Source organism: Malaya genurostris, chromosome 2 (assembly GCF_030247185.1).
Source record: "Malaya genurostris strain Urasoe2022 chromosome 2, Malgen_1.1, whole genome shotgun sequence".
Classification (NCBI taxonomy): Eukaryota; Metazoa; Arthropoda; class Insecta; order Diptera; family Culicidae; genus Malaya; species Malaya genurostris.
The window spans coordinates 275712139-275737849 of NC_080571.1; the positions used below are offsets into that span (position 1 = coordinate 275712139).

Consider the following 25711-nt stretch of genomic DNA (forward strand, 5'->3'; position numbering starts at 1 on the left):
CGTTGGCGAAATGTGAAATTCTTTTGATTTTTCTAATCACAACAAAAAAGTATTACCAATGGTAGCCATGATAAGATATCGATTGATAGCAGGAAGACAAGATATACGATACGAAAGCTTTATTTATTTTGACAAAATTACGCTAGTTTTTTTATCATAGATTATAACCTAGTGTTCGCATTACAATGGCTGATTTTTCAGTTTCGGGGACGAAGTTTCATTTAAACATTTATAATCGAAATCATAAGTTACGTGTGGTTGCCTCATGTCGTTCAAGGTAGATTTAATTTTTGATAGTCTTATTTGCTTACCAAGCATAAATGCGAACAAAGCCGCCGATACCTGGAACAAAAAAAAAATAAAATAATAAATTTGACAATATGGAAAATCATTTTCAGTTATGCTCACCTGCACAAATGCTACAAGCAATAGTCCACTGACAACCGTTCGTGAGCAGTGCTGTAGAAGGGAATACATTTTCGAGTAGCATCCACTAGCAAAGGGCACACATTCGCCCTCATGATAGGTGAGACAACAGGACGTGGGAAGTTCGGCTCGTAAATTTCCACTATCCAGATCAACTACTGCAAAAATGGTTTCCCAGTCTTGGTAGTTTGTTACTCCACAGCACTCCAGCTATTTTGGAATTCAAAACATCATTGGTTATACTATCTAGGTATTAACAAAATCTCCTTCGAGCTTACCTCAACCTGCATAAAATCCACTGAATCTTGCACGTAACTGTTCCATGGATAGTGCTGTAAGGAATTCGTCATGGTATTCATCAGAATTTCGTCCGCCTTATTGCTATGATAGATACCAACTAAAGTTGCCATAACTTCGAGTAGGAACACGACTGAAATTATGCCACAATACTGGAAACGGTAAACCTTATATGTTAAGACTTCTAATCATAATAAGCATCATCTACATGTTTCATTACATACAAAATTAATCAAGAGTGAACTTTCCCGGAAGGTACCGATGAATCCGAAGATCGCAATTACCAACGTTATCATGCCCACGAAAATGAACAAAAACGTCGGTGAATAGAACTTCTCATCAATAAAACTGATAAAATCACTGTAGACGGCTTGAATCGCAGCTCCGGTTGATATAACTAATATAGCGGTGAACTTGAAAGAAACAATAACAACGAAAGCTTACTTTGTTGTTTTTAGTACGCAAGACTTATGTTTTACTCACCACGAACATTACATTGATCATAAATAAATAGAACTTTATCCATCTCATCGACCAACTTCCTGTACTTTGGAGCTGTGGTTTCATTGCGAACAATGTCCTCGAAGAGTACTAGTATCTAAAGCTTCTGCAGGCAAACTGTTCAGCGTTGATTATTTCACTAGCTTCACTAGAAATGTAGAACATGGCCTCAATAGTAAAGTTGGCAACCCTAGTGGCTCGTTATCAGATTATTTCACCTAAACCTTTCGGCTACTTCGTATGTGATGTGATAAAAAGTCATACTGCCGACATACAGCTCCAAACGGAACACAACATCAACTGCATCATATCGTAATGCGCAAATATTATCGTAGGATGCTATCAGATAAGAAACAACTGTACTACCAACGTATAAATGAGCAACGATCATATGTTTTACCCTGCCTGGTATAGAAATCAGTGCTTTGCAAACTTCAAGTGTCTTATTGAATTTACTAATTGCTATCATTCGGATAGCAGTCAAAGTTTTGATATACCAAGTGTAATATTAAACTAAGTTCTAGTGAGTTTGAAATTTAATAAAAGTGCTTTGTGTTAACCTATTATTTTTCGAAATATTATGAAACATCTTTCAGAACAGTCTGGGCGCAAAAAACTGATTAATTTTGAAACCGTGATTATTAAATAGCTATGTTGAGTACTCAACATAAAGGTCTTTCGAATCACTTATATGGGAAAATTGCACTAAATTTATTCCGATTTGGTTTTAATAAAATCTGGAACTTTTCTTTGAAAATCATATATTAAGCACTCTTTTGGTATACCCAAAAGGCCATTTTACTCCACCATCTCTTCATCTCTGTCGCATTCCGAATCACCTTTCTACTCTTCTTTTACTTCTGTTCGACGATATTTCAATATCCCTCAATTGGGCGAGATTGAGGGCAGACGTCAAATTTGTCATACACAATGACATAGCGTCATTCAGTAAAAACCATTCAAGCGAAGAGGTTGTGTTTCGATTGTACTGGCTCGTGAGTTAACGGCTGCTACCGAGACAATTCTAAGCTTCAGGTAGTTAAACTGCCCATAGCAAACGCAATATTCGGGGCGTTTCCCGACTGGAAAGCTAGCAACGAAGGCCATCCCGTTCATACGCACAGAGGTGTAGAGACACAGAGGTGCGAGAGCATAGAAGTGACGAGTCACAGAGGTGCCATCGCATAAAGGTGCGAAGACGAAGGGGTGCAAAGGCACAGAGGTGCTAAAGCAACCCAGTGCTGATCTACCAGGTACCAGAATTTGTACGCTGCGTAGGATCAAAAGAGACGGCATATATCGCGAGGTGCTACACTGCAAGCATCGCATTTGATCGCCACCAAGAGCAAAAGCACTGTACCTGGGGTCAGGTACAGCAAGTGCAGTGGTGTTCACAACGACGGCAGAGCAACTGAGATAGCAGTAAACGACAGAAGACTGCCAATTGGAAACAGCAAAAGACTGCCAATTGGAAATCGTTGGAAGAGCTTCACGTCGTTCTTCACGATAAAGGAACAGAGACATCAGCTACAAGGTAGATTTAATTTAATTTATTTTTTATTTCTTATATCTGAAATTTTACTAAACATAAGTTTTTATTTTGGTATTATTAATTTACAAAAAAAATTTAATGTAATGGATGATCTCATGGAAGATCATCCGAATCCGATTCCGGATACTAGTAAAAGTTTAAATACTCCGAGGGCTAAACATTATCCACAGGGTACCACTGGGCCATGGATAGTCTATCTTCGAAAAAAAGAAAAGATTTTAAACTTGATGCAAATTACAAAGGATTTGACATCACATTTCTCTGAAGTTAAAGAAATCTGTAAGGTTAATAGAGATAAAATTCGAGTTGTAGTTAACGACTTGAAACAGGCAAACGATATTGTAACCTGTAAATTATTTGCTATTGAATATCGAGTTTACATTCCATCGAAGGAGGTAGAAATTGACGGTGTTGTGACTGAAGCAAGTCTGACAGCAGATGATTTACTTAAAAATGGAGTTGGCCGTTTTAAAAACTCCATGCTTGAGGGAGTTAAGATACTCGAGTGCAAACAATTGTACTCAGCATCTATTGTCGATGGAAAAAAGTCTTATCGTCCCTCAGATTCGTTTCGCGTAACATTTGCCGGATCTGCATTGCCTAGCCATGTCTATATCGATAAAATTCGTCTTCCTGTTCGGCTTTTCGTACCGCATGTTATGAATTGCACGAACTGTAAAAAATTCGGACATACAGCTACTTACTGTAGTAATAAGTCCAAATGTATCAAATGTCAAGGGCCTCATAAGGATAATCTTTGCGATAAAGATGTTGAAAAATGTGTTTATTGTGGGGAAAGCCCTCATGATGATCTTTCAGTGTGCGCTGCATTTAAGCTGCGTAAAGACAAAATGAAGCTTTCTTTAAAAGCACGGTCTAAGCGCACATATGCAGAAATGCTCAAAACAGTCATACATGTCTCCCCTTTGGAAACCGAAAACGGTTTTTCAAATCTTGCGGAGCCAGAGGAATCTGACTCTGACGGAAATAGTGAAGATACCTCGTTTGTCACTCCTCAAGGGTCTGTTAAGAGGAGATTAACAAACCACAAAATACCAAAAAAGACACCTAAAATTATACCTTCAAAAAAAGATCCCCGTGTTAAAGCTAAAAAGCCAAATTTAAAACCAAAAACTGTGCCTCCTGGTTTGTCAAATTCACAAACCAATCCAGGAACTAGCTCAAGAAAACACAATAATCCAGTGGGCTCCATTTCACATTCACCAACAGGATTACTGAAATTTTCGGAAATTGTAGAATGGATTTTCGCTGCATTCAATATTTCTGAACCTCTAAAGACCATCATAACAGCATTCCTTCCAATAGCTAGAACTTTTTTGAAACAGTTATCAGCTCAATGGCCAGCTCTTTCAGGTTTTGTATCATTTGATGGATAATTTATCATCCGCCGCAAATGATTCAATCACTGTCCTGCAGTGGAATTGTCGAAGCATCATGCCAAAACTTGATTCATTTAAAGTTTTGTTGCATAGTCAAAAATGTGATGTATTTGCTTTGTGCGAAACATGGCTTACATCAAACATAGCCTTAAATTTTAATGACTTTAACATTATACGTCTCGACAGAGACTCCCCGTATGGTGGAGTGCTTTTAGGAATTAAGAAATGTTATTCCTTTTATAGATTAAACATTCCTTCGACTTCTAGTATAGAAGTTGTTGCTTGTCAAATAAACATTAAAGGAAAGGACATTTGCATTGCTTCGGTATATATTCCTCCAAGAGCTCAAGTTGGACAACGACAGCTTAATGAAATTGTCGAAGCCCTTCCTGCTCCACGTTTGATTTTAGGAGATTTCAATTCGCACGGAATGATGTGGGGTTCCGTTTACAATGATAGCAGATCATCTCTAATATATAATATTTGCGACAATTTTAGCATGACGGTACTAAATATGGGTAGCATGACACGGATCCCAAGACCTCCTGCACGTCCAAGTGCATTAGATTTATCTCTTTGTTCGACTTCAATTCGACTAGATTGCACCTGGAAAGTATTTCCTGATTTACATGGTAGCGATCATTTACCAATCATCATCTCAATTAGCAGTAACAAAGGCATTGCTAATTCAGTTAATATTCCATATGATTTGACAAAAAATATTGACTGGATTAAATACCAAAGTAATATTTCAAGTGTCTTAACTTCAATGGAAGAGCTTCCCCCACTTGAAGAATATGACTTCCTCGTTTGTTCGATTCTGGAGGCCGCAGAACAAGCCCAAACCAAACGATTTCTTGGTCCATCGTCTAACAGAAGACCTCCAAATCCTTGGTGGGACAAAGAGTGCTCAGATGCTAAACACGCGAAACAAAATGCTTTCAAGACGTTTTTAAAACGAGGAGGAGGAACTCCTCAGAATTTTGAAAAATTCTTGGTTTTAGAAACCAAGTACAAGAACATACTTCGGGTTAAGAAATGCAGCTATTGGAGACATTTTGTGGAAGGTTTGTCAAGAGAAACCTCAATGAGCACTCTTTGGAATACGGCCAGACGAATGAGGAATCGTAACGTAGGAAATGAGAGTGAGGAGTACTCGAATCGATGGATATTTGATTTTGCGAGGAAAGTTTGTCCAGATTCCGTTCCTACGCATAGCATTGTTAGGGAGTCTTCTTCAAATGATGATTCCATTGATAGCCCCTTTTCAATGATGGAATTTTCCATAGCACTCATGTCTTGTAACAATAACGCTCCTGGATTGGACAGAATTAAATTCAACTTGGTGAAGAATCTGCCCGACCTCGCAAAAAGACGTTTGTTGGAATTGTTCAACAAGTTTCTTGAGCAAAATATTGTTCCACCTGACTGGAGACAAGTGAAAGTTATCGCCATTCAAAAGCCGGGGAAACCAGCTTCCAATCACAACTCATATAGACCCATTGCGATGTTGTCCTGCATCAGAAAATTGTTCGAAAAAATTATTCTACGACGTCTCGACACTTGGGTCGAGACGAACGGTTTGTTGTCAGATACTCAGTTTGGCTTCCGTAGAAATAAAGGGACGAATGATTGCCTTGCATTACTTTCGTCTGACATCCAAATTGCCTTCGCTCAAAAGCAACAAATGGCATCTGTATTTTTAGACATTAAAGGAGCATTTGATTCAGTTTCCATTGATGTTCTTTCAGACAAGCTCCACCAACATGGACTCCCAGCGGTTATAAATAATTATTTGCACAACCTTTTGTCAGAGAAACGCATGCATTTTTCACATGGCGATTTGGCAACAATCAGAATTAGCTACATGGGTCTCCCGCAAGGCTCATGCCTCAGTCCGCTCCTCTATAATTTTTACGTGAATGACATTGACAGCTGTCTAGTAACCCCATGTACACTAAGACAATTGGCAGATGATGGCGTGGTTTCAGTTACTGGATCCAAAGCTATTGATCTGCAAAAACCATTGCAAGATACCTTAGATAAATTGTCCGTTTGGGCTGTTCATCTTGGTATCGAATTCTCTGCGGAGAAAACAGAGCTGGTCGTCTTTTCAAAAAAGCATGATCCCGCGCAACTTCAGCTTCATATGATGGGAAGAATAATCGAACAGGTTTTGACTTTCAAATACCTCGGGGTGTGGTTTGATTCCAAATGCACGTGGGGAGGACACATTAGGTATCTGATAACGAAATGCCAACAAAGAGTAAATTTTCTTCGAACAATAACAGGGTCTTGGTGGGGTGCTCATCCGCAAGATCTAATAAAATTGTATCAGACAACGATACTTTCAGTGATGGAATATGGATGCGTTTGTTTTCGTTCCGCTGCAAATTCTCATATTATCAAACTTGAGCGAATTCAGTACCGTTGTTTGCGAATTGCTTTAGGCTGCATGCATTCGACACATACAATGAGTCTTGAAGTTCTGGCGGGAGTTCTTCCATTAAAAGATCGATTTTGGGAGCTTTCATCACGCCTGCTAATAAGATGTGATGTGCTGAATCCCATGGTAATTAATAATTTCGAACGACTAGTCGAGCTTCGATCTCAAACAAAATTCATGACAGTATATTTTAACCATATGTCACAGGAAATCAACCCTTCAAGATATATTCCTATCCGTGTCAGCCTCCTAAATGTACCTGACTCAACTTTATTTTTCGACACATCCATGCAGCGCGAAGTGCGTGGAATCCCGGACCACCTACGCTCTATGGAAATCCCAAAAATATTTTCAAGTAAGTTCAGGCATATTAACTCTGAGAAAATGTTTTACACGGACGGATCGCGAATGGAAGAAGCGACAGGGTTTGGTATGTTCAACAATAATGTTTCGGCCTCATTCAAGCTTCAAGAACCTGCATCTGTTTATATAGCAGAGTTAGCAGCAGTTCATTATAGCTTGAATGTAATCGTCACATTATCTCCAAACCATTATTTCCTCTTCACAGATAGTCTGAGTGCAATTGAAGCCATTCGCTCAAACGCTGCTGGCAAAAATGAACCGTTTTTCTTGGGTAAAATAAAACAGTGTCTGAACGACATATTGAATAATAATTATCTAATCACAATAGTTTGGGTTCCGGCTCATTGCTCCATTCCAGGCAATGAAAGAGCCGATATTTTAGCCAAACGTGGTGCTATTGAGGGTGAAATTTATGAGAGACCGATTGCTTTCAACGAATTCTATAGCGCGTCTCGTCAAAGAACACTTGCCAGCTGGCAAGCTTCTTGGGATAAAGATGATCTGGGTCGGTGGATGCACTCAATTATTCCTAAAATATCGACAAAGGCATGGTTCAGGGGACTGGATGTGAGTAGAGATTTCATTCGTGTGATGTCCAGACTCATGTCCAATCACTACACGTTAGATGCACATCTCCTTCGAATTGGACTTTCCGAGACTAATCATTGTGCTTGCGGCGAAGGTTACCGCGATATTGACCATGTTGTTTGGACATGCGTGGAGTTTCGTGATGTCAGATCTCAACTAATAAATTCCTTGCGTACCCAAGGTAGACTATCCAATGTCCCAGTTCGCGACATTCTTGCTTGTCGTGACCTTCCATACATGAAACTTCTTTATCATTTCATTAAATCCATTGGAGTTCCAATTTAAATTTTATTTTATGTTAAACTGTTTTCTCTTCCATGAGTTCAACCAATAGCCAACTATAGGATATTGAATATAAGTGGTGAACTGATACAAACAATCCTGAAATAGTTATAAGATCATGTACAAAATAAATGTATTTTATTTAATGTAATTAAAATAGCAACTCGCTTGATAAAAACAGTGTTTAGATTAACTAATGAGTACCAACATACTAATATGATATTCGAAATGTATTAGGTTTAAACTACTATGTATTGTGGATGCCACGGCGAAGAAAAACTTATGTATATTGCCTATGAAATAAACGTATTTATGAAAAAAAAAAAATGACATAGCGTTAGAGTTATAGGGTACATTTTTGTACTGAAAAATAAAAAATAATATGGCTAATAAACCATGACTAGATTTTCCTGTGCGCATACCCCATATGAATCGGAAAACTAATCTGAAAAAAATTAAGGTTTTTGCAAATCGTGGGATCTGAATGCCTTATGCCTTTAATCTGCATCTAAGTTTGTGAAAACCGGTTCTATAATTTTGAAACCGGAATAAATTCCGTTTTGGATTTTTCGTCCACTATTTTTGGTACTTCCGGAAACGGGTATCACAAGACCTATAAATAGAAAGTGTTTTAGCACCTTTTCGAGGAGTTATTACGTGTTGTGCACTTTCGATACTGAAACATTTGGTCGGATCAATAGATAATTTTATAGACATACTCTGAGAAATCGATCGATGAATTTTGGATTTTCGGAACAACAACTTCTGGTTTTTCTCTGAACCGGGAACCGGTTTGCCAAAGTCTGTGGGGTTTTAGGACTTTTTATATAAATTCATGTTCATGAAAATTCGTTTGGCCTGAGAAATTTTAACTGATTTCGTAAATTAAAACTAGGAATCGTTATTGGCGCTATTATTTTGTACCTATTTCAATCTTTTAAAAAAAATCGGTGTGAGTCCCTTTCGGTATTATTTGACAACAACTTCTGATACTTTTGAAACCGGAAATAATGAACCATTGTAGCCTAAATGAGTTTATTTGGCCATCAGTTCAACGTTCTGTAAAGCAAAATGTTTTATTGATCAACACTAATGCATTCACTATATATCATCGCTTATAAAACCAATCTCTTGAAATTGATTTATTTCACTAATCAATTTTGTAATTCTGAAATGGGAGGAAGGATTTAGATCAAATTCATAAACAATCCATGAGACTTTAGGGTCCTTTCTACAGATAGTGACCTACACTCAGAAAAATATTATGGTAACAGTTACTATATAGAGGGCCAACCTGACCATGCGAGTATAGTGGTTTTCAGCCGACTATTAAATCAGATGATTTCAACAATAGTCAAGTTCATGTTTACTATAAATGGTATCGGCTCTAGAATAGTAATATTGAACAGTATATTGTATGAATAACTAATACGATTGAGATGGTTAGGCTAACCATGACCGAATCTTTATTTACATTGTAGTTTTCGCTATAACCAGAGCCGTGGTATTTTTAACATTTCACTTCTAGTTATTTCGAAACTAAAGGCAGTGGTTGATTCAACAATGCTGAAGATCAGCAGAACATGAGCTAATGTTAAAAAGTTTTATGAATTTGAATTCTAGAACAAGAACAACAAAATAGTTTCATGGAATTTTATTTTATTTTCACATCATATTAAATGATGACATGCCTAGTGAAATATTGAATAGCAACGTGGACACTGAGGAGCATTGTTTGGTAGCAGCAGTTGATCAAAGGCTCTGATGTCCGGTGAATTTTTTCCTGAAGCAGGAATGAGCAGCATGAAAGAAATTAATAGCCAAGTCCAGATGTAAACCTCGTTACCCACCTGCGATATGTTGGATGTTATTTCTACAGCGACCGATAATGAATAATAAATCGTATACGAGACGTTGATTTCACTGGAAAACGTAGCCGTTGCCGGAAAAATGGTTGAAAAATTGAATTTCAATGACGGAAACTATTAAGGCTACAAACTTTACTCACCTGCAAGACCTACCAAATTACACAAAGTCATCATATAAAATATTTTTTTCATATCAATCACTGATGTGTTACCCACGTACGAAATTTTCTGTTATATTGTAACTTTATGTGACAATAACATAGAACATTCGTTTATTGACAATTTGTATAGTCAGCACAAATGAAATACATAGTCGGTTAAAAAACAAAAAATACACGATAATGTGATTACTACATAAATTCTGTTGATATGGACTACATGAATAGTGTTTTCAAACTTCATAATCGTCTATCAAACCATGTATCTATTTATGGTAACATTATTATACTGTGAACATATTCACATGGTAGCAATAACTTTTTCGCTTCTCATATATCAAGGCTCAAGAGCAATTTCATATTACTAGAAATTGTGAGTTTAACTATTTGTTCTTATATTTGAGATGACTACCATTGTCAGTATGACCATGCCAGAAAAGTCATTAATACAAATAGTTTAGTCAAGTCGTAGTCTTTGTTGTCTAGTAATTTATACAATACAGATGGTGAATAGTCATATATCATGCTCTTTGCTACTATTTTAGCGTATAGTAGAAATGACAATGAAAAACAGTTTGCGGTTACTATGGTTCTTTTCTCAGTGTATGATTACGTTCAAATGTATTATTGCTGATACGCTTGGTCTGAGAAATGTTGCAAATCTCGGTTAATTTTTCAAAACGGCCGTAAGAGCAAATAACAGTTTCTCTTTGTTTACTTTCTCTTCTATTTATAACCGTTTACACGATTATCACTCAACTCTTTGTATAAAATGATACACAAAACCATCAACTTTCAAACAGAATTGTAAAATCCAAGAAATTCTAAAATTTGTAAAATCCAATTCTAAATTCTAAATCACGTCACAATATTGTGGTTTTTAGCGGAGCATAGAATGCGACGGAATCGTCACAGAATGGCGAAATTATAAGCGTCATAATCACAGGTGCCAGGTGGCAGATTTGCATGTAAATTTGACGATTTTTTTGTAAGCAGACTCTGCAGTTTAGTAGTTTTTACTGGTAGGAAAGGGCAGACAATCAATACAACCTTCATAGGGGTCTGTCGCTGACGATGTCCTGCTAGCGACTGGCATCATTAAATAAGGTGACAAGCGATTAAAAATACACTCTCCTACTCAATGCTTGATCGGAGAAATAGGTATAAAGCGAGAGGACTAGTGTTCGATGAACAGAGAAGATGTTTGGATAGAAGGTATCTGTCGGGTGACGGCCAGGATGTAGACCATGTTCGATGTACGTTTCTACTATGTCTGTTTCGCGTTTTAGAGTGACTAAAACAAGATCAGAGTGGCGAAATGGTAGCGCGTATGCACGGAATGCATAAGAACGCAGGTTCGAGTCCTGTTTCTGAGCGTATCTTTTTCCAAAAATTCATCTTTTCTGTTGGTTTTTCTTTCATTTGGCTTCTCCAATATATGTTTCCGCTCAGTCATTGCAAAAACTGAGTTTTTACATGTTTTTAAAACATTTATATAAAATCATCCTATTTACAGACTTCTGAAATTGCGTTGGCCTTCTTGTTTGTTTTTTCTCGTCATACTTTTAAATTTCAACACTTGCATTGGAGGATTCCTAATATGCAAACGAGAACATTTTATCTGGCATTTCTGCCAGTAGTTGGGCAGTTTTTTAACCACTTCGCTGTCTGTTGTATTGAAGTTTACAAAATTTTTATATCAAGCATTAGAGTGAATAGAGAAATAAATCGTCTGATGGATTAGAAGCAATTACAGATTTGAAAATTAATATTCTCTATCGATAAGAATTTTTTGTTTGTTCACTAAAAGCATCAACAAGCATGTATCTGTCAAAGACGACTGAAGTTTTAGAGTAGACGGTTTAGATTTTTATGGTAGTTTATTTTTATAGTTAATATTTACAATGTTCCGAGTGAGCACGATGTTTTGAAGACAAAGACGTCGATCAATACAAAGTATCATTGTATAATTATTTTGGTTATAAAATCATGGTCAATTAACGATCAATTTGACAAAAATATTTTTCTGGTTTGTGGTCTCGGAGAGTTTGAATCGATGCAAATGACAGTTTCGCTATCTTTGCGGCATTCTGTCGCTATCTTGACGCATCGCAATCTTTGTTAGCCGCCAGTGAAAATCACAATAATCGAAAGATAAACTGTCAATTGCTCATACGGACATTTGAAAAATCAACCGAGAAATATCAAGGAGACAACTATACCAAAGGACAACGGTGCTTCCTTCACACCAACCCCAAGCAACCCCAGTACACCTGTGACTGTCACCAACAACAGTGAAGCATCCCCTTCAACGAAACCATCCAACGTATCCCCTATAGAACAAAGTACACCAGCTGCAATTAACAGCTTACCATCTAACCAACCAGCAACTGCAAACAATGTACAACAAGGCGCATCTACAGCAACTAGCAACGAAATCAACAACAATACCACGGCAATGGATGACGAGACGAACCACGAACAAACTGCCCCTCAATCCTCGCAGAAGGAAAATGGAACCCGCATAGTGTTTTGGCTACCTGGGCAGCCATGGCCACCAGACGGCTACCAAAATTGATTCAGTGACGGTTGTCAAATCCAATTTGACAAAACAAAGTCGCCTGTATCTAAGTTAGCCGAGCGTTTTCATCTTCTCACTTTCACTGAAAATGTCAAAGATTTCAATTTGGAAAAATCCTGGTAGATACGGTTGTATCGTTTGAGTTGTGTATCTGACAGCGGTGAGGCAGTCGATCACCAGAATGTCTGCCAGCCATATTTTTCCAGCTGGCAGCGTTTAGTCAGCCATCTGGCAGCCATACGTATGCGGGAAGCTCCTCTCCCCCTTAGAAAAAGGGTGACAACGAGATCGAATACAAAAAAATTTATATTTAAAAAATCGGCTCAATCGGCCACGTAAAGCTTGTACGCAAATAGGCCTGAATAAAATATCTTTTAAATAAAAAAAATAACCGAGAAATATGTAACATAAACGCTGAAGCATGCTTTCCTAAACTATCCGAATCAATGTTAGTATCAAAAAGCCCAAATGTCAAAAGCCCAAATCATTGTTAGAAATTGTTTTAATAAAAAGGTAGAAAGTATTTTAATGAGACTGTATCGATAAAAGAGAAAGACACACACCAGGTGGTGGACACCACTAGGTGGATTACGAATAGGCTTTCTTTTTGTACACCCCAAATAATGACGTGGGTGAAAGATCACCAAAAAATCTTGTGCAACATTTTAAGTGATTTTCCATGCAACATGACATTTGAATCGGTTTGAAACATGTTCGAAGTAAACAACACTTAACCGGTAATCTATGAGCGCGAATATATGCTGATTATTGTCAAGTTATTTCATGATTAATTTCTGAGCCGTTGTAAATGTGGTGTCCGATAGTGAAGTTACGATGTAAATAATAAAAGCAAGATATTGAAACCTCAGTTATAGTAGAGAAGTAGAACAAAATGCCACCGAATATAGCGGCTGCAGTTATTAAACTGGGACAACAGAAGAAAAATGATGAGCTGAAAGAGATTCTGGAGAGGATTCCGAATAAGGAGGTAAGGATATGACTTTCGACAGTAAATAGTATAAAATCGTAATGTTTCAACTTAGCTTACCGATCTGGTGGCGTCCAACATCAAAACGGCCGACGGTTTTACGTTATGGCATTTTGTTCTCGTTGGATTGGCGCATTCAAGCAAGTCACAGGAAAAGCGTTTTCAAGTAGCATTGGCCGTTCTGAATCAATTGAATCGAACCGAACTAAGCACGAAGGTTGTATTTGACATTGTGTCTCGGTTAGTGTTGGACCTACCAAAATTCAGCGCGGATCAGTTAGTAGAAATTCTGGAATACTGTGTAGAGTCAATTCGAGCAGGAGATCCTAAATGTATGGGTTGGAAGGATCTCTTACCAGATGTACTAAAGTTGTTGCTTGAACAGGTGAGCAAATTCAACGTAAACGGGTTTATCATGACTGGTAGTGAGTATCGTAAAAAGGTGCTGGATGATTTGCTCAAAATGAAGATTCAGAACGGTATTCTAACATCATTTACGGCGATGTTCCGCGAAATACCCTTGAACAAAGATGAGGCAACACTAGTTATTCAAAAAATCTGTGATGCTATACGTGGTTTTCAACCCCTGGAACTACCAGCCCTATCTTTTCAGCTATTTCATATATGTCTAAACTATACTAGCTTGTTGGTGATTCCCATCTATGCATTGCAAAAATATTTCCATAAGCATTACTACAAGAAGGTGTTGAGTGACGGAGGAGACACTACGGATTTCGATAGCATTGGTAAACATAGGAATTGTAATATAGCTGATATATTATAATTTTGATCTTTCTAGAGCCCGTCTCGGATAAAGAAATTCGGGAAGCAGAAGAAACAGTACTGTATCATTTATCTAATGTCACTGAATTTCGTTTGGACGAGCTACAAGTGGTGGCAATGTTTAAACCATTTCAAAGCTTGCCTGAATTTTTGTTGACTCCCTTTGTAGTAAGTGCTCTTATTGCGATGAGCAAAATAAACCGTTGCCCGGATACCATGAAGGTAGTGTCTTCTCAAGTGATGCTATTTTTGACAAAATTAGTTTTGGGAAATGAAAACGAAAACGAAATTTGTAAGCATTCTGCGTGGTGTCGTGGACGGATCGAATCTGGTACTGTACCCGATGTCGAACGAGTATTGACCATTTTGACCGAGCATAGCCAGGAAGGCATGGAGGTAGTAACTCCCGGAATAATACATTTTGCATTTGCCCTGTTGATTGCAAAGAAGCAACCAAAACTCCACACTATTGCTATCACATTTATGCAATATTTTGTCAAGAAACGGTTCATCTTTGGAAATGGAATAGTAGGAAAACTGAAGCAGTATTTATTTGCTGAGCTTGATTCCCAACAATTCTCCGAGTGTTTGATTACGTTGAGCCTCACAAGTGCGTTAACCTTGTCCGAGTGTAATTCGTCGATCGACTACATTTTGGAATATCTATTGATGGTAAGTTTGGTTCTTCATCATTTGATACGTCTATGGCTTTAAATTACATTGAAATCTTTTAGATCGACGGTCTTCACTCGATGCGTATCATGGCCTTCTTGTTTCCGTTAATTCGTATTTCTCATAGGATCCGAGACGCTTTCATAGAGGTACTCCGGAAGGCAATGTATCACAGCGCGACTCACACCCGCATGATGGGGGTATTCGGATTTTGTTCTCTAATGAAACAACTCAAGAACAACAACTCGCGTCGTGCGGTTCTCGGTGGTTCGGCCGGAAATCTCACTCAACTGTCCATTTCGGGAATGTCATTGCTGTCTCAGTCCACACTTGGACGCGCAGATAATCCCGACATGCACTTTGATATGTTAACACTTGAGATTTTGGGTATACTTCGACGGTAAGCCATCCAGAAATTATGTTTAGTGTGATGATTACTATAGTTGAGCAATTCTTTTCAGATGCTTTACACAAACGATAGAAATTCGTGAACTACTTTACGATAGTCTTGGTAGAGCAGTGGAATTTAACAGCAAACTTCTTCCCCACGTTCTGCAATTTATTGATTGGCATTTTTGCAACTATTTTAACGAATCGGTTGAAGGTGCATTTCAAATAGACTTTGAAAAGTGTGTTCGTTACAAACAGGATAATTCAGAGGATGCAGATAATGATCAACTGCAACAATTTGAGATTTTCGACAATGTTGGCAAACTGACAGCCTTTATGGTTCACTGCGTGACACTGTCTGATCAGCATGATGTCCAGCACGACAATGAAGGTGTTAAGAAGCTACTGAATGATGTAGTGAAACAAATCGATACTATTTCACTGGACAGTCTGGGAATCGTGAGTTTGCTTGAAACAAGTGACCCTTATTTATAATTAAAAAGATCATTGTTTCTAGATTGGAACGCTTGATGCCAAGACAAGCAATATTGGATGTCAATACCTGAATACAATCGAAGCTGGTATGGCTTATTGCATCTGGAATGCGAAAATTGACAATGCTTGTCATCGTGATTTGTTAAAGCTTTTCAAACACCATCAAAGCTGCTACGACAAAATTAAGGTGCAAAGTTTTATCCAGTTGATTCATTTGAAACTTCAAATTCGTTTTTTTTTCACTTCTAGAAAATGGAACCGAAAAGAGCTGGTAAAAAGGCTAACAACGAAACAATTGCGTTGACTGCGGGAGGTATTGGCGGAAAGGGTGTTGTATTTAAACCCGACAATGCGTGGGACATTGCCACGGTGGAGCGCTTATTGAAGATTGTGTTTGAGTAAATAACTATTTATTTGTTTTTTTTCGCTTATCCACAAGGTAGCGCTTTGAAAAATTATTCTATTCTATTTCCCAGTGATTTAACTAGTAGCGGACCGCAACAAGACCTAGAAGCACTTCGAACGAACCGCGACTTTACCCTGTTCGTGCTAAAAGTGAGCTCCGAAAAGCTGGAAGCTTTACGCCACACCCCAGAATATTGGCAGATTAAACACAGCAAACGCATTTTCAATCATCTCTGTGAATGTGGGAAAACCGTATTCGAGCGATGTGTAAAGCAAACCAATCAACTGGCCGGTAATGGGAACATCCAAGTAGCACTCGGTGCCGGAGAATGCTTCCGACAGGCGTTGCTCACCGCTCTGGATGTGTACGAACGGAAATTTGCAGAATTTCTGAGATTAATTTGTTGTTCAGCACAGTCGGATTTCAAGAGGGAAATATTCGAAACGATGCACGAAATTATTGATAAATACTTCGATGATGGAGCAGAATCTGATACGGCCGGAGAAAAGACGGTTTGCAATCTGTTCGTTTGTTTGGAGATTTTATACAAATCTAACATCATGGAAAACGATCTTCTCAATGCAGCTTATATATGGCTACAAAATTTCTGCACAAATACCAAACTTAAGCAAAAATCTTTGGGTATAGTTCATAGAATATTATTTGATTTGCGAATGAAAACACAAACTGGTGCCTATTTCGATACTGTGTCTATGCTTGTTGAAAAAAAATTCGGTCAACTTGAACAAGACGAACTTGTTCCGAATTTTACCTTAAAGTCGATCAGTTCCTTAACGGTTGAATCTGCATTTATAGCTCTATGCAATGCTCTAAAACAGCAACTGGATGATGTGGATCACTTCATTCTGCGAACGAACAGCATTCTATGTCGATTGAAGATTTACGGTCATGGCGAAAATGAAGAATGTAAGAAAAGTATTTCTTTTAATTCGTTAAATTTCAAAATAAAAATTACTATTTCTCATAGATTTACAGCAATTAAAATCCGTCGAAAGATCGATGTGTTCTCAGCTTGTCCATGTGATGATGGCAGCTACGCATTTGGCAAACACGCAGTTACCATTGGGAACATGTATGGACTCTCTTTTGAAACTTCTGATCGGTGTCTACTCCTGCTTGTCGAATCTTACTAAACACTTCCTTGCAAGACATCCGATTGCGGCTGTTTCTCATGACTCTACCAAGTAGCGATCAAAGTTTGTTAGGCTTTATAAAACCATAAACTGAGCGATGCTTTTTTTGCAGGTTTAATTTAGTTATCAAGTCTTCCAAACCATTGGCTGTGAGGATTTACAATCTATTTCCATTCATCGAGGAAAATATTCTGGGACAGACGGAACAGGCCGATGAAGATGATGATTTAGGGGAAACTTCCAAATCGAAACCAGCCAATGATGCTAAACGAAACAGGGAAAAAGTAATTCGTCAGACAAAACTCATACCGAAGGTGGTCTTTCGAATCGAAACCTTCAACAGGTTCGTTTTAATGCTTAGTAAAAAGACAAAGAAAGATCTTACATATCTGCTACACTTGGGAACGGTGAGAGATTTCCGAATAAAGGAACCCGCACTGGTTGAGGCTATCAAGAAAGCGTTCGATGGGAGGCAGGATGAGACTTCCTCCGAGTTTGGTGATCTAGCCGATCTGGACACGTGGCACGATGAACACATTGAACCACTGAGCAAACCAACATCATCATCCCTTGGGGCTTCGTCCGTGGCAGCGGAAGAAAGTCAACTTGATGAACAGGAGTCTAACACGGAGTTGTCAGACATTGGTAATGAGAATTTGGCTTTGAAAAATTTAGCATTGCTAAATGAGAAAAGTAAGCGAAGGTCAGCGAAAAAAAGAATGAACGCTGATGAGAGGGATGTTGAAAACCATAGCAGTGTCATTGCTTCAGCTGCTAAGAAACGCAAGGTATTGAAAAAGAAAGGAACCTCCCCGAAAATTAATAAGAAAGCTTTAGAAACGGTTAATGAACTTTCAGCAGTTGCATCGGCAACTAAAGTGACAAAAACACTCGGTCCGGGAAGACGATCGTCGAGAACAATTGATAAGAAAACCTAGCGTACAAAAATATGTAATGAAATATAGGCGTCTTTGGAGCTTAATTTTGCAAAGCGCTTTGTTGTTTTTATTGGGTTTTGCGCATAAACTGTTGACTGAATCCGGGTGTACGTTATTTGGCCGAATTTTATTTGGCATAAATTTGTTTGGCATAAATTTGACTGGCATAACTTTTGATTGGCATAAATTTGTTTGGCATAATGTCTTTTGACATAAAATAAAAAGACATACTGTTTCATTTGGCATAACTGTTGTTTGGCATAATTTTCATTTGTCATAATTTCAATTGTGCATATTTTCTTTGGATATTCTATTTATTCCGGGAGTATTTCCGATTAGTGCTCGATTCTTACTCTCGATTTTAAAGCGAATATCTTTGTTATGTGTTTATCAATGTGGCGCAGCCACATAAACGAAGCCAAGGAGCCTCGGTGGCACTCAGCCACCGAGGCGACGCCGGCTGAGTCGGCCGCCGACCCGCCGTCGGAAGCGGCGGCCCACGCACACAAACCTGTAATCCACTCGTTTGCCCGGTCTATTCAAAGCTAGGAGCTATCCCTTGGCCTCGCATTAAAAAACCGCAATATATTTTCTAGTTTTAGACCACAACGAGGACAAGGCAACCTCGGCGGCGCCAAGCCGCCGAGGTAACGCAGTCCGAGTCGTCCAATCACTAATCGGAACACTAATCGGAAAACCTATAATCCAAGTGTTTCAGGCCGTTATGTATTTCAACCTTTTAAATCACTCCCAGAATAAAACGAATCAAAAGAAAATATGCACAATTGAAATTATGTCAAATGAAAATTATGCCAAACAACAATTATGCCAAATGAAACAGTGTATATTTTTTATTTTATGCCAAACGACATTATGCCAAATAGATTTATGCCAAACAAAAGTTATGCCAAACAAATTTATGCCAAACAAAGTTATGCCAAACAAAATTCGGCCAAATAACGTACACCCACTCAATCCAGGCTTTTTCAGAGAATCTTAATCTATCAATAATTATTCAAAACGAAGGGGAATCAATTTTCGTTTGGTCACACAGAACAGACATCCAAGCTAATACAAACTTTCTCATAAAAGCTGTGTGAAGCATACAAGGAGAAACCCGATAAAGTCAACATTGCGCATGACTGCACGAATAAATTACCATTGTATGAAAGCTCGAACGCAAGAGCCCATAAGGAATTACTGGGCTGCTCGAAGGTGATTGCTTTCCAAAACAACCATTAAATTTCATACACAAATTGAAATCTCTAATTGGATGTCTGTTATCTGTGGTTTGATCATGGCGAAAAATTTAACTTCTATACTCTAGTGATGGGAACCCCAAGTCATCAAAATCGTAAATATAAGTGATGTGATTAGTTTTCATTTTGAAAACATCTTCAAAGTTTTTTTAAAGATAAAATTCAAAAATTAGACCGAATTTCGAAAAACCGAAAACACAGCTTTCGCAATTCAATTTATCACAAATAAGTAGTCCTAGAATATTGAAATTTTGCTTTGCCGAGCCGTAATTGGTTTTTGAAATGTATAAACGACTACTGTTTCGTTCCACGGAGATGGTTTTAGAACTGGAAAATAGTGTTTTTGAAGCAAAATTTCACAGAGTCTAAAAAGGCAACTCAAAATTATAAAACTTTATCCGAAATAACCGTAATTTGAAACAGTTTTAAGTGAATTTTATGCCTTTTTATCATTTCCTGTAATGCTTTCGCGCTGCTGTTTCGAATTGTGGTTGTGTGAGACGCGCACGTTGGGTTCGGTGGTTATATCGTGAGCATAAATTGCTCATAAAAAATAACTCTAATTTATGCAACCTTGGGGTTTATGTTGAAACAACTACGAGTTGAATACAATAAAATTGGTATTATAAGAAATCATTATTTTCTAAGGTAACCGACTTTTAAAATGCTAGCAATGTCCAGCTCTGGTTAGCTCAATGCTTTGATGTTGTTGAAGCAATAATGCCAACTACGCTCAATCACTTAAAACATTCCTGTTTTCTATGTGTCGTGAATTAGTTTATGTAACAAAATTTACTATATTCCTAAAATGATTATCATAAAACGTGACAAATGAAATTCATCCAAATTTTATTGAGAATGTCACGATCTAACTGAGCAGTCCGAAAAATCCAGAAGAGAAAAATTCGACAGATGGCATTATTGGCCGCGATGCTTCTTAATTTCACATAATGGATTCCTTCTTGGAAAAATAAAGATGATTTTTCAATTTCACATAATAGATTCCTTCTTGGCTGCCTAGTCCTGTAGGTTTATATAAGAAAAAGAACTGCACAGTATCAAAGACATCATATTAACAAGATATTCAGCTCTCAAATTTTACGAACAAATCATAAGCGACATACTTTTTTACGAGCATGGCGCCTCCAGTCGAGTCCACATAAAAGCTCGTAGGTACAAGTAGGATAACAGAGGTATTTTGGCCAATTCATATATTCTGTCCCACCTAACAAACTTTATGAATTTAATCGATGTTAAGTAACCCATGATGCATCAATGTGCAGCTAATAACATTAAATTACCTATTGAGGAAGGGGTTTTCAAAGATATTACAACATTTGGTGAATTCTAACTACCTGTTTTTTTAAATAAACACCTGTATAATATTTCTACTTCGAGTAGAAACACAACACATTTTTTTATACGAAAAAACACACCCAATTTCCACATTATTTTTGAGGAGAAAAATTTCAACAAACTGTTCCAGCAAACTGAACGAATATCTCGTTCAGCATGTCGTGCAACAAACGCTCAATGCCCAACAAGATCTAACCGCTTTCTCAAGGGTCGGTACAGGATTCTGTAGTGTACCCGAGACTGAACGTATGAACTTTGTTGTGTAAAATTAAATATCGCAAATATCATAAAATTTCACTCATACTAACATACTCATAGCAAACATACAGTTAGTCTCCTCGCAGTACGGTCTCAATGATATTTCACGGAGACAGTAAAGGCACAGACTAACAGACATGACAGTATGAGTAAATTCATATAAAAATAATTTTTCGTGATGCACTAGTTCCACCTATATTGTACTGCGCGAACTATTTACTATCAGTACACCCCTTGTGTTATGTAAAAGTTTTTTTACTAGTTGGTTTCCCCTCGTTTGTCAACACCGATCAGCTGCTTGCAGGGATGCCTGATTTCATCAAAATATTTCAAAATGAATCGTCACAATAAATTATTGGATTACGTTGATAATATATTTAACTTTTTCGCGATGTTGGAAGGTAACCATTTATTTGACTAAACGTTGTTCATCTAGACTATTTTTTATTGTGTTGGTAGTTTTCACCCGAAATTAAGTGGCGGCAGACCAGAAGCAAGTAAATATTGTAACAAAACGGGTTCGATTTTGTATTGCGTTGGAGGATGAGAAGTAGGCACAATTATGTATATAGTTTTGGCAATATGTATTAAATCTGTATCCTGCATGAAATTCGCATAGACGTATACAAATCAATATATTACAGGTAATTCTGTATGAATGGCAACTCTGTTGGTAAATGAAAAAAATAAACACAGTCTAGATGACAGACAGGATGTTTTTGATAGGGTAACGTGGCGCCATCATGTCACATGTGAGTACTGTCCCAAATAAAGGAATATTTGAAATGACCGTTAAAATGATTGAAGAATCTAATTTGAGTGTCCTGTCTGTTAGTCTGTGGTAAAGGTTCGTAAAAACATACACAATATTGTTTTCCGAAAATTTTATTAGCAGACTATGCAAGTAATTATGGGTAAATAGTTTTGTTAAAAATACCTCAAATATTCAAAATCTTTCAAAAAATTATAAGTTTCCGTTAAATTGAGAGATGACTGTTTTGTTGCTTGTCAAATCAAATCACAACTGTTTTTACTTGAATACATCATGTACCATATTTAAATGTTTTGTTCGCAGATAGTCGCGCGGTAGGAATTATGTTGTGAAATTTACTAATCAAATGCATACTTTCCTAAAAAGTATGTTCGCAATTGTATCTCCCAGGTGTTAAAAACTGAGAAATTATGACAAGTTGGAAAGCAATTGGTTCGTTTTGGTAACAAGAATAATGTGATCGCATTTCATACATTGTTCAAAATATATCGTTTTATCAAGATATAAAATTTCACTCTTTTATCCGTAGTAGTTTAAACGCTTTACCCCATAAAATAGCTGTATTCGTTTGTTTGTATACACAGGCAGTCGATTGCCAATATCCAATCGAACCGGAATTTTACCTTTGGGGACGTGGATTGAACGAGAAAAGTTTCCCCAGTATCAAAAAGTACGCTAATTTTGTCATGTCATGAAAATTATATAAGTTATGGCATTGATTATTTTTGCGAATTTTTCGTTTCAGCGCTGGAATCAATCTCAAACGCTTCATGCTTTGTTGGATTTGCGACGGAAGGCGATACCAGTTGATCGCCAGCGACAGGTTTTGCGTGAGCTAGTTGATAAACTCGACCGAGCACCGAACGAAAAAAGTTTTGCCATACAAGAAGGAGCGGTTGAGCTATTAAAGGAATTGCTGCACTCCTCAGACCAGGCGATTGTAGACAATGCACGACTTGGATTGACTTTGCTTGGGCATGTGGCACCGCTCCCTAGTCCGGGTATTAGAATTCTCAGTATAGATGGTGGCGGCATCCGTGGTCTTATTGTCATGGAGCTGCTTCGAAAGATTGAAAAGTTGACCAATCGAAGGATATTTGAACTTTTCGATCTAGTTTGTGGTGTGTCAACAGGAGCAATACTTGTTTGCACGCTTGGTATGTACTGTTTGACATCTTATTATCATTGATATATGCTAATACATATGCTTAGCATCTGAAAAGAATCTTACGCTCGATGATGCAATCCATCTCTATAAGAAGATGAGTCGCAAAATGTTCTACCGTCCAACGACATTGGACAAACTGACAGGAGCTTCACGCCTTGTTTCAAGCCACGCTTATTACGACATAGATTTGTATGAAACATTACTGAAGCGTCATATCGGTCATCGAAGAATAATTGATACATGTCAACTTCCTAATGTTCCAAAGGTACAGTTTACTTGCACACGATACATTTATAATATAACGATTTGAAACGATTCTAGCTTTGCTTTGTTTCGACGACCATTTGTGAGGAGTACATTGATGCTCATGTATTTCGAAATTATACATTCCCTCCGAACGTACATTCGGTGTACTCGGGAAGCCACACGGCGCGCTTATGGGAAGTGGTAAGGGCCTCTTCTGCGGCGCCAGCATATTTCAGTGACTTCCAGCTCGGTGGCCAGCTGCACCAGGACGGCGGAATTTTATACAACAATCCAACTACGGTTGCTATTCACGAAGCCAAATGCTTATGGCCTGGAGAGCGAATGCAGTGTGTAGTTTCTTTTGGTACGGGTAGGCCACGAAACCCACACAGTTACTGGAAAGATGGACAAAAGATTATTAGTCCAACCATACTAGAGCGAGCGTCACTTTCCAGTTCCTGGAAAACCAAGTTTCTTCGAATTCTCGATTCTGCGACAGACACAGAAGGTATGTTGATGGGTTTATGATATTAATGTACATCGGGCGCGTATACCTAGGGAGGGGTCATTTGTGTGCGACTTGGTATGAAAACTAATGCATATTTTTCCAAATCACCAATTGGAAGTTGTAGCTGAAGTATGAATCTACACAACGGTAGACATAACTTGGGTTAAATCTAGTGGTATAGGCTGTTTTTTTCATTTTTCAAAAAAGTGTCCGATTTAGCCTCGGTTACCCCTCTTCTCTTCTTTAGATATTTAATTCAATTATAAAATGCATATTTTCCAACAATCGACTTTATGACCAAAACCACTATTTAATTTCAGCAACTCACACCATCCTCAGTGACCTCCTGCCTCCCGGTCATTACTTTCGTTTCAATCCATATCTAACGGAGTTTCTCTCCATGGTTGAGGTACGCCCGGAAAAACTTGCTCAACTGGAACGGGATACCATGGAGTATTACAGGAGGAATGAAGATAAATTCGAATTAGTGGCTGATTTACTTACCCGGAAGCGGAGTATTATCTCAACAACATACGACTCAATTCGAGCAGCTTTTAGTTAATCTTTTTTTTTAATGAAAAGTTAGTATAAGTAGAACAGTTCCAAAGATATTGACAGGTATTAGATTAACTTTCGTTTTAAAATAACAGTGTATCTAGTGTCATTTTATCTCTGTCAGTAGTATTTTATCAATGTTTGAACAATTTGTTGACGAACTTGTTGATAGACTTATGAAAGTATTGTTTCTAATTTATGTTACCGGACTAAGAAGTTCAACTTCTTTGCAAAAAATCTGAATGAATAAACATTTCATGAACTGATCACCGTAACGAAAACTGTGGACTTTTATGTTTGATACTGAAAAAGAAAATGCCTACAAGTGCTTTCATTCTTACTTGAAATCTATTTAGCATAAAGCATTATAGCGACGAGTATTTGAAACAAGATTTTGAACTTTTAAGAGCTTGTGTGAACATTTTTGTTGGTCGAGTATAAGGCTATTGAATCCATGCAATTTATGTGTTACCATAAATTACTTTTACGTTCAGCCAATTCTAATATTAGAAATGCCCTTCATTCATCCAATGCTACATTCGGTCTTGAAACCACTAAAAACTGAAACAATATTTATCTACACAGTTTTTAATTGACGCAAAACAGCTATTTGATGATTTACCGAACTTTGGTTGTCGTGTTTCCGGTGAATTTGTACCTTTAATTTACTGATTTCGGTGAAATTACGGTGACTACTCTACACATTTTGGTCCGGCGTACGTATTTCTGGACGTAGAAAAAGTTTAGAATTTGTTTTCTCGAGATAACACCAGATCTTGACGTTCCATGTATTTCTAAAACATATAAATCTCAAAAATTCCAGTCGAAATTTTTCAAATTATAACAGAGATAACAGTATTGAAGAATCTAATCAGAGTGATTACCACGAGATAGCGTTATGGTGATTGTTTTGATATATCCCATGTATTTAGAGAAATTTCGCACGAATTTTTCAAATTACTTGAGTTTGAACGAATGCAGATGGCAAAACCTTACAAATATGGGTAAAAGAAATGATTATACACGTGTTGTCATAAAACATATGATTTAAAATTGTCCTATACACTTGAAAATCTGGGATGAAATTTGAAATTTTCAGTTTACATACAGATTTGATTTAGATGATAAAACATGAGTAAATAGACTAATAATACAGCTTTTGATCATACTTTATCAATTAATCTCAGAATCCAATCATGAAAACAAAGAATTTTCCAGATATGAAAACAGTACCCAACCTCACTTCTTCGAATTTGATATTTCATCTTACGATTTCTCCATAAATATCAATCCAACATATC

At 37.5% G+C, this 25711-nt stretch overlaps 3 protein-coding genes across 4 annotated transcripts; 2 read left to right on the forward strand and 1 right to left on the reverse strand.

Annotated features, from left to right (window-relative positions):
* Positions 1-123: 123 nt before the first annotated feature.
* On the reverse strand, positions 124-1519 carry LOC131427020 (CD63 antigen-like). The gene is made up of 5 exons (XM_058589893.1): positions 1207-1519; positions 948-1136; positions 705-875; positions 409-636; positions 124-342 (listed from the first exon to the last, which is right to left on the reverse strand). The coding sequence occupies exons 1-5, from the start codon at positions 1288-1290 to the stop codon at positions 181-183; spliced, it is 834 nt and encodes a 277-aa protein (XP_058445876.1). The 5' UTR covers positions 1291-1519; the 3' UTR covers positions 124-180.
* Positions 1520-13159: 11640 nt separating this feature from the next.
* On the forward strand, positions 13160-18341 carry LOC131430167 (Fanconi anemia group I protein). Its single transcript, XM_058594903.1, has 10 exons — positions 13160-13450; positions 13506-14196; positions 14250-14905; positions 14968-15305; positions 15367-15754; positions 15813-15977; positions 16040-16188; positions 16267-17123; positions 17185-17401; positions 17463-18341. The coding sequence occupies exons 1-10, from the start codon at positions 13355-13357 to the stop codon at positions 18286-18288; spliced, it is 4383 nt and encodes a 1460-aa protein (XP_058450886.1). The 5' UTR covers positions 13160-13354; the 3' UTR covers positions 18289-18341.
* Positions 18342-22170: 3829 nt separating this feature from the next.
* LOC131430169 (calcium-independent phospholipase A2-gamma-like) lies at positions 22171-24691 on the forward strand. 2 transcript variants are annotated; one of them, XM_058594904.1, is made up of 6 exons: positions 22171-22365; positions 22518-22603; positions 22679-23090; positions 23146-23366; positions 23423-23855; positions 24176-24691. In XM_058594904.1, the coding sequence occupies exons 1-6, from the start codon at positions 22344-22346 to the stop codon at positions 24415-24417; spliced, it is 1416 nt and encodes a 471-aa protein (XP_058450887.1). In that variant the 5' UTR covers positions 22171-22343; the 3' UTR covers positions 24418-24691. The 2 variants fall into 2 exon arrangements, with proteins under 2 accessions (XP_058450887.1, XP_058450888.1); XM_058594905.1 differs by having other exon boundaries at positions 22185-22298.
* Positions 24692-25711: the final 1020 nt, after the last annotated feature.

What these genes read in the sequence shown, in the direction of transcription:
- LOC131427020 (XM_058589893.1), bottom strand. Translation starts at nt 1,290, where the DNA reads ATGAAACCACAGCTCCAAAGTACAGGAAGTTGGTCGATGAGATGGATA. An exon ending in TGATCAATGTAATGTTCGTG is followed by an intron (nt 1,137 to 1,206) that starts GTGAGTAAAACA and finishes GTTTCTTTCAAG; the next exon opens with TTCACCGCTATATTAGTTAT. An exon ending in GTTCACTCTTGATTAATTTT is followed by an intron (nt 876 to 947) that starts GTATGTAATGAA and finishes TACCGTTTCCAG; the next exon opens with TATTGTGGCATAATTTCAGT.
- LOC131430167 (XM_058594903.1), top strand. Translation starts at nt 13,355, where the DNA reads ATGCCACCGAATATAGCGGCTGCAGTTATTAAACTGGGACAACAGAAG. An exon ending in TACGGATTTCGATAGCATTG is followed by an intron (nt 14,197 to 14,249) that starts GTAAACATAGGA and finishes TGATCTTTCTAG; the next exon opens with AGCCCGTCTCGGATAAAGAA. An exon ending in GTTTCTCATGACTCTACCAA is followed by an intron (nt 17,402 to 17,462) that starts GTAGCGATCAAA and finishes CTTTTTTTGCAG; the next exon opens with GTTTAATTTAGTTATCAAGT.
- LOC131430169 (XM_058594904.1), top strand. Translation starts at nt 22,344, where the DNA reads ATGACAAGTTGGAAAGCAATTG. An exon ending in GACAAGTTGGAAAGCAATTG is followed by an intron (nt 22,366 to 22,517) that starts GTTCGTTTTGGT and finishes TTGTATACACAG; the next exon opens with GCAGTCGATTGCCAATATCC. An exon ending in AACTTCCTAATGTTCCAAAG is followed by an intron (nt 23,367 to 23,422) that starts GTACAGTTTACT and finishes AAACGATTCTAG; the next exon opens with CTTTGCTTTGTTTCGACGAC.